Source organism: Taudactylus pleione, unplaced genomic scaffold, assembly GCF_031769625.1.
Source record: "Taudactylus pleione unplaced genomic scaffold, aTauple2 ptg002854l, whole genome shotgun sequence".
Taxonomy (NCBI): domain Eukaryota; kingdom Metazoa; phylum Chordata; class Amphibia; order Anura; family Myobatrachidae; genus Taudactylus; species Taudactylus pleione.
Window position 1 is genome coordinate 193,787 of NW_028287226.1, and position 7,289 is coordinate 201,075.

Here is a 7,289-nt window from a genome sequence, read left to right on the forward strand (position 1 = left end):
ACGGTGATAATAAAATAATGATTATACCGGGTGAGATAAAATTATACATCGTGACCTAGTTCTTGGCCGCTGAGCGTCACTGGTCTCTGAGCTGCGCAAATAACACGGGAACAGCTGATGAATTAATATTTATGGTCCCTCTGGCCGCTCACAGTTATGTGACCACAACCGCTCACAACACGGCTTCCCTATTATCGCAGTCACACACGTGTTTCCGTCCTTTGCATTACGTGTACATGTGGGGGGTTCACACTATATTGGGGAGCTGCAGACTGTCCCATTTCCAGGCACTTCCTTACACGGTCCGTGTGGCTGGTGTTAGTTCGCCTTGTGACAGACTCACCCCAGGGTCAGTATGGGTGGGAAGTGGGGGCCTGATTCATTATTAATCCTCTCTGGCGCGATCACAAATCAATAGCAGCCAATGTTCATATGCGAACAAACAGCCACTTGTGCTGTGTCCGGGAGAGATCCCTGATGTGTTATCCTGGTGACGTCCGATGGGCCCAACGTGAGTAAGCTGCCGCTGTAATATGTGCACTTTGCTTTAGGGAACAGTGTTTGGCTGCCGGCTGGCTGTGCCAGGCCCAGTGCTGAGACCTTATACTGAGTTTTGTTTTATAACTCCCAATAAAAATAAATAGTTTGTTTGGGGCTGTCCTGTGGGTTCCCCCTTCCCCTGAGGACCACGGGTGACATCAGACCTCCACCAGGGAGGACTCAACACTGTGTTGTGCTCATGGAGCTGATTCTGCGCGCTGACATACGAGAGTCCAATTACGGTTACTATTGGCTCTGGGACTTTCACACGTGGTAACCCGCCATCGAATTGGCGCAGATGGTGACCACGCAGATCTCTTGTATGGAGTCCTGATGTGATTGGTACGTTGTAATAACCTGGCGCTCCCCTCTAATCCTCTTGTATGGAGTCCTGTGATTGGTACGTTGTAATAACCTGGCGCTCCCCTCTAATCCTCTTGTATGGAGTCCTGTGATTGGTACGTTGTAATAACCTGGCGCTCCCCTCTAATCCTCTTGTATGGAGTCCTGTGATTGGTACGTTGTAATAACCATGCGCTCCCCTCTAATCCTCTTGTATGGAGTCCTGTGATTGGTACGTTGTAATAACCTAGCGCTCCCCTCTAATCCTCTTGTATGGAGTCCTGTGATTGGTACGTTGTAATAACCTGGCGCTCCCCTCTAATCCTCTTGTATGGAGTCCTGTGATTGGTACGTTGTAATAACCTGGCGCTCCCCTCTAATCCTCTTGTATGGAGTCCTGTGATTGGTACGTTGTAATAACCTGGCGCTCCCCTCTAATCCTCTTGTTCATCTTGTTTTGCTGTTTTTTACTATAAAGTGACGATGGACGCTGACAATAAAATGTGCCTTTATCTCCCTGTCCTCTTAGAATTTTGCCAAAGAGCTGGTAATCACAGACCCCAAAGACCTGGAGGAAGGCTACATTAGGAGCGAGCTGAAGAAGGCTGGTGGTGCCAATTATGATGCCCAGACAGAATAAGGGTAACCCATGCCCGGGTGCTGCTTTGCCGGATCAAGTGCAAAAGTCGTCTCATTGAAAACAACTGGAAACTGTCGGAAACTATATTACAAAACAAAACCTGGTTATTTCTTTGCCTGCGTTCTCCCCTCTGCTCCCCCAGCCAGGTCTCCTGTAGCCCAACTAATAATGCACCTTGTGATGAGGTGATCACCCCCACCGGGCCGGCTTCTCCGTGGTTACAGCACAATTGGCTCCGCCATCATCTCTCGTCACCTTGACCCGCTGGAGCCGCCATGCTTTGCATAAGAATGCCTTGGACTGTATAAGCCGGACCTCACCGGACGTTACTGTAACATGTATCTGACCCAGAACCCACAACACGCGGCGCTTCCACTAACTTCTCTCTTTATTTTTAAAAGTTCAATAGAATTGTAAAAATTAGTGTGGGGGTAGTGGTTCCTGGATGGCGCACAATGTAATACCCTGAAAGTTTCTTGCGGTGCAGGTATCTTATGATAAGATGAACGTTCAAACACTTTAATCCCTCTAGTAAAAGGAGGCTTCAATCCTTTCCGTGTATCTGTATGGCAGTCAGATGAAAGGTAATGTGGAAAAATGGGGTGGAAAGGGCATGCGCCAAATAGCGTGATAAATTATAAACAAGGGTGCTCGTGCTCAAGTGAAAATGTGCGTACCAAAAATAAATTCTAAAGGCTTATCTGAGAATAATATCAGTGGGATGCAGATAATGCTGGACCCGGATTTCTGGTGCCACAGAGGACCTTAATGAAGACGGCTCGTATCAGAGCCGGACAGGAGAGAGAAAATATAGTGTCGTATTTCCAGTACACAAAGTACATTATTGTTTGCTAGTGTGCGTACCAAATAGATTCTTGTATGAAGGTATAAAGGTGTACTCTCTTGTTAATCATCCGTATTCCCTTTTCCTCCTGCCCCAGGATTTTTCCACATACAAGGATGGTGGTCTTTAGATAAAAAAAAAAGATCCATCATCAGTGGGGTATTTTTAAGGCAAAGGGGCTTTATTTCAAACAGACAAAGGAAAATGCGATGGAAACATATTAACAAATTAATATAAAGGAATAAATAAATGAAGTGCTTATCTGCAAAATCGTTGCAATGGTCCTTAGTGGTAAGGCTGGCAGTGCCCAACGTGTTTCGTCTTTTGGACTTCCTCAGGGGTAGAGGTCTAGGTCTGGGAGTACCCTTTTTATACCCTATCTTGCTCCCGACAGCTCGGACATTATAATGAGCTGCCTGTGTGGGTCGTCAGTAGCAACTGATGACCCACACAGGCAGCTCATTATAAAGTCCGAGCTGTCAGGAGCAAGATAACTAACACTAACAAACAATAATGTACTTTGTGTACTGGAAATACTACACTATATGTTCTCTCTCCTGTCTGGCTCTCATTAAGGTCCTCTGTGGCACCGGAAATCCGGGTCCAGCATTATCTGCATCCCGCTGATATTATTCTCAGATAAGCCTTAAAGAATTTATTTTTGGTACGCACATTTTCACTTGAGCACGAGCACCCTTGTTTAAAATTTATCACGCTATTTGGCGCATGCCCTTTCCACCCCATTTTTCCAGAATTGTAAAATTATTTAGATGTAACATGAAAGCAGAAAGTGATGCTAGGAATTATCTATTGTCCGTATCACAACCCCAATCATGGCTGAGGTCGGCCGCCAGTTCAGGAGGGAGAGCGCGGTAGCTGGAGCCATGTAATAAAGGCCCAGGCAGGGTTCTCTCGTTAGTATTCTGTGCACAGTGCAACGCTCGGATTCTCCATAGTAACACCAGCGTGCGTTCCTTCCTTCTCGCCCCTGAGCTGCGCTGCTGGTTTGTGTGGGAAGTTTTATTTTTTGTTTTTGTTTCTGCTTTTTTTTTAATAGGACCAGATCTCAAAATAATATTGTATTGTTTATTTTTATTTTACTTCTGTACATTCCCGCTGGCGCACAGCGCCGCCAATGTACCCAGCTACTACGGTTACTCCCACACATAGAAGCTCCGTGTGATTCCCCTATAATCCAACAACACCCCCTCCTCACCATCGCACCTCGCCGCGGCACGTGAGACATTACAGCACACACATCTGGTTCCTGGATGTTACATTAGCTGAAGCTGATCCGTGCAGAAAGTCGTTCAGCAAATGATGATGTGAAGGATATTTGCTTAGTCCGGGTTACTGCGCGGGTCACAGCCAGGGCGGCGCTATCTTCTTCTGTCTATCAGAATATGGATGCCCTGTGAGAGTACGTAACCGCGCCCTAGGATGGCCGTACATCTTAGGGGAGGGGTAGACACATTCTGTTCTCCATCACCCGGCTGGTCCTTCTTATACCAATACTTAATGTTCTTGGTTCTCTCATCTGGTGGCGTTGAATGTACCCCATCTGGGCAACTGGTTAGACAAATGGGTCATGAGCTGGAATTGGGAGGGACAGATCACTGCTCAGAAAAACCACATGAAAAAAATTAAAGAATTTTTTTTTTCCAAAACTTGTTTCCTGTGAGGATTATTTTTGCAGAAATGTTTTCAGGAGAAAGATGTGTCCACCGTGTATCCCCTCTCTCTGTATGCTGTCTGTGCGCCGTGTAGCACCTCTCTCTGTATGCTGTCTGTGCGCCGTGTAGCACCTCTCTCTGTATGCTGTCTGTGCGTCGTGTAGCACCTCTCTCTGTATGCTGTCTGTGCGTCGTGTAGCACCTCTCTCTGTATGCTGTCTGTGCGTCGTGTAGCACCTCTCTCTGTATGCTGTCTGTGCGCCGTGTAGCACCTCTCTCTGTATGCTGCCTGGGCGCCGTGTAGCACCTCTCTCTCTGTATGGAGTCTGTGCGCCGTGTAGCACCTCTCTCTGTATGCAGTCTGTGCGCCGTGTAGCACCTCTCTCTGTATGCTGTCTGTGCGCCGTGTAGCACCTCTCTCTCTGTATGCAGTCTGTGCGCCGTGTAGCACCTCTCTCTGTATGCTGTCTGTGCGCCGTGTAGCACCTCTCTGTATGCTGTCTGTGCGTCGTGTATCCCCTCTCTCTGTATGCTGTCTGTGCGCCGTGTAGCACCTCTCTCTGTATGCTGTCTGTGCATCGTGTAGCACCTCTCTCTCTGTATGCTGTCTGTGCGCCGTGTAGCACCTCTCTCTGTATGCTGCCTGTGCACCATGTAGCGCCTCTCTGTATGCTGTCTGTGCGCCGTGTAGCACCTCTCTCTCTATGCTGTCTGTGGGATCTCTCCCAGTCACTGTAGCAGTAATGTAACGTGTAATTACTTTATAGAGCGCTGCAACATTGTTACACCCAAGTAACAGAGTCGTCCTGGCAGATGGCCAAGTGCTATTGTGGATGCAGAACTCAGACCACTGATACATTATTTCTGCAACCTTCATCTCTCAAGAAGATAGGTTAGAAACAACTTTAAGGTATCAAGAATTTGTAAATGGATTTTTAAAAATGTAATAGTAATATAAAGTAAAACCCAGTCACAGCGCCGTGCAGGGGGGGAGATGGTCCAGCCGGCGATGATGGAGATGGACAAACTCCTGAGAGAAGCATCGGGGACACACAGAGTGATGTGGATGGGTTATTGGTCCCTATAGTCGAGCCTCTGTATAAAGAGTTGGCACTTGCTGTGACATTGCGGAGCAGTCTGATGGGAGGTGGTAGAGCTACATCAGTAATGTGCAGCACAGGAGAAGTCTTAGGGAAATGGCTAGGAACGAGGACTGGAGAATGGGATTAATATGGGAGTGATGGATGGTTATAAGGAGAGGGCACATGTGGGAAGCGGATATGGAGTAACGTTTAGTGCAGATCAGTATTGGAGGCTGTACGTCCGTACTGGGGACTGTACTGAGGTGCAGCGTAGGAGTGGGAAATGGGTCCCAATAAATATATAATGGCAGAATGGTTGTAGGTAGGGGCCATTGGAAACCAATGGTCAATGTTGAAATTCTCTCTCCAAAGGCTCATCTGATGGCTGATGACGTCCATTCTGCTCTGGGCACCAGGATGGCAAAGTGCTGGGGTCTACTGCACCTGCACAATAACTATCCATGGTTACACCATTGTGTGGTTACATAGCGATGGCTCCATGTCACACGGAAGTGGTTTCACGGCGATGGTTTGTATGGGACTAGTCCTCGCTGGTATAAGGGACTGCAGGCTACAGGAGCTCTGTCTATGGTTTGTATGGGACTAGTCCTCGCTGGTATGAGGGACTGCAGGCTACAGGAGCTCTGTCTATGGTTTGTATGGGACTAGTCCTCGCTGGTATGAGGGACTGCAGGCTACAGGAGCTCTGTCTATGGTTTGTATGGGACTAGTCCTCGCTGGTGTGAGGAACTGCAGGCTACAGAATCTCTGTCTATGGTTTGTATGGGACTAGTCCTCACTGGTATGAGGGACTGCAGGCTACAGGGCTCTGTCTATGGTTTGTATGGGACTAGTCCTCGCTGGTGTGAGGGACTGCAGGCTACAGGATCTCTGTCTATGGCTTGTATGGGACTAGTCCTCGCTGGTATGAGGGGCTGTAGGCTACAGGAGCTCTGTCTATGGTTTGTATGGGACTAGTCCTCGCTGGTGTGAGGGACTGCAGGCTACAGGAGCTCTGTCTATGGTTTGTATGGGACTAGTCCTCGCTGGTATGTGGGATTTCAGGCTACAGGAGCTCTGTCTATGGCTTGTATGGGGCTAGTCCTCGCTGGTATGAGGGACTGCAGGCTACAGGAGCTCTGTCTATGGTTTGTATGGGACTAGTCCTCGCTGGTATGAGGGACTGCAGGCTACAGGAGCTCTGTCTATGGTTTGTATGGGACTAGTCCTCGCTGGTATGAGGGACTGCAGGCTACAGGAGCTCTGTCTATGGTTTGTATGGGACTAGTCCTCGCTGGTGTGAGGAACTGCAGGCTACAGAATCTCTGTCTATGGTTTGTATGGGACTAGTCCTCACTGGTATGAGGGACTGCAGGCTACAGGGCTCTGTCTATGGTTTGTATGGGACTAGTCCTCGCTGGTGTGAGGGACTGCAGGCTACAGGATCTCTGTCTATGGCTTGTATGGGACTAGTCCTCGCTGGTATGAGGGGCTGTAGGCTACAGGAGCTCTGTCTATGGTTTGTATGGGACTAGTCCTCGCTGGTGTGAGGGACTGCAGGCTACAGGAGCTCTGTCTATGGTTTGTATGGGACTAGTCCTCGCTGGTATGTGGGATTTCAGGCTACAGGAGCTCTGTCTATGGCTTGTATGGGGCTAGTCCTCGCTGGTATGAGGGACTGCAGGCTACAGGAGCTCTGTCTATGGTTTGTATGGGACTAGTCCTCGCTGGTATGAGGGACTGCAGGCTACAGGAGCTCTGTCTATGGTTTGTATGGGACTAGTCCTCGCTGGTATGAGGGACTGCAGGCTACAGGAGCTCTGTCTATGGTTTGTATGGGACTAGTCCTCGCTGGTATGAGGGACTGCAGGCTACAGGAGCTCTGTCTATGGTTTATATGGGACTAGTCCTCGCTGGTATGACGGACTGCAGGCTACAGGAGCTCTGTCTATGGTTTGTATGGGACTAGTCCTCGCTGGTATGAGGGACTGCAGGCTACAGGAGCTCTGTCTATGGTTTGCATGGGACTAGTCCTCGCTGGTATGAGGGACTGCAGGCTACAGGACCTCTCTCATCGCCCACCAGCAGTACTATGGACATTTCTGCTTTTATCTGACAAATATGTGAATTTCCATTGAAAAAATCCCAAACATGGGATCACTCCCGAC

At 48.6% G+C, this 7,289-nt stretch overlaps 1 protein-coding gene across 1 annotated transcript in view; it reads left to right on the plus strand.

Annotated features, from left to right (window-relative positions):
* COTL1 (coactosin like F-actin binding protein 1) overlaps positions 1-2,153 on the plus strand; it is a 29,156-nt gene extending 27,003 nt beyond the window's left edge. Inside the window, exon 4 of the mRNA XM_088466341.1 lies at positions 1,412-2,153. Coding sequence (XP_088322467.1) covers positions 1,412-1,522 — 111 coding nt within the window. The 3' untranslated portion in view covers positions 1,523-2,153. The remainder of the gene's footprint in view (positions 1-1,411) is intronic.
* The last annotated feature ends 5,136 nt before the right edge of the window (positions 2,154-7,289 follow it).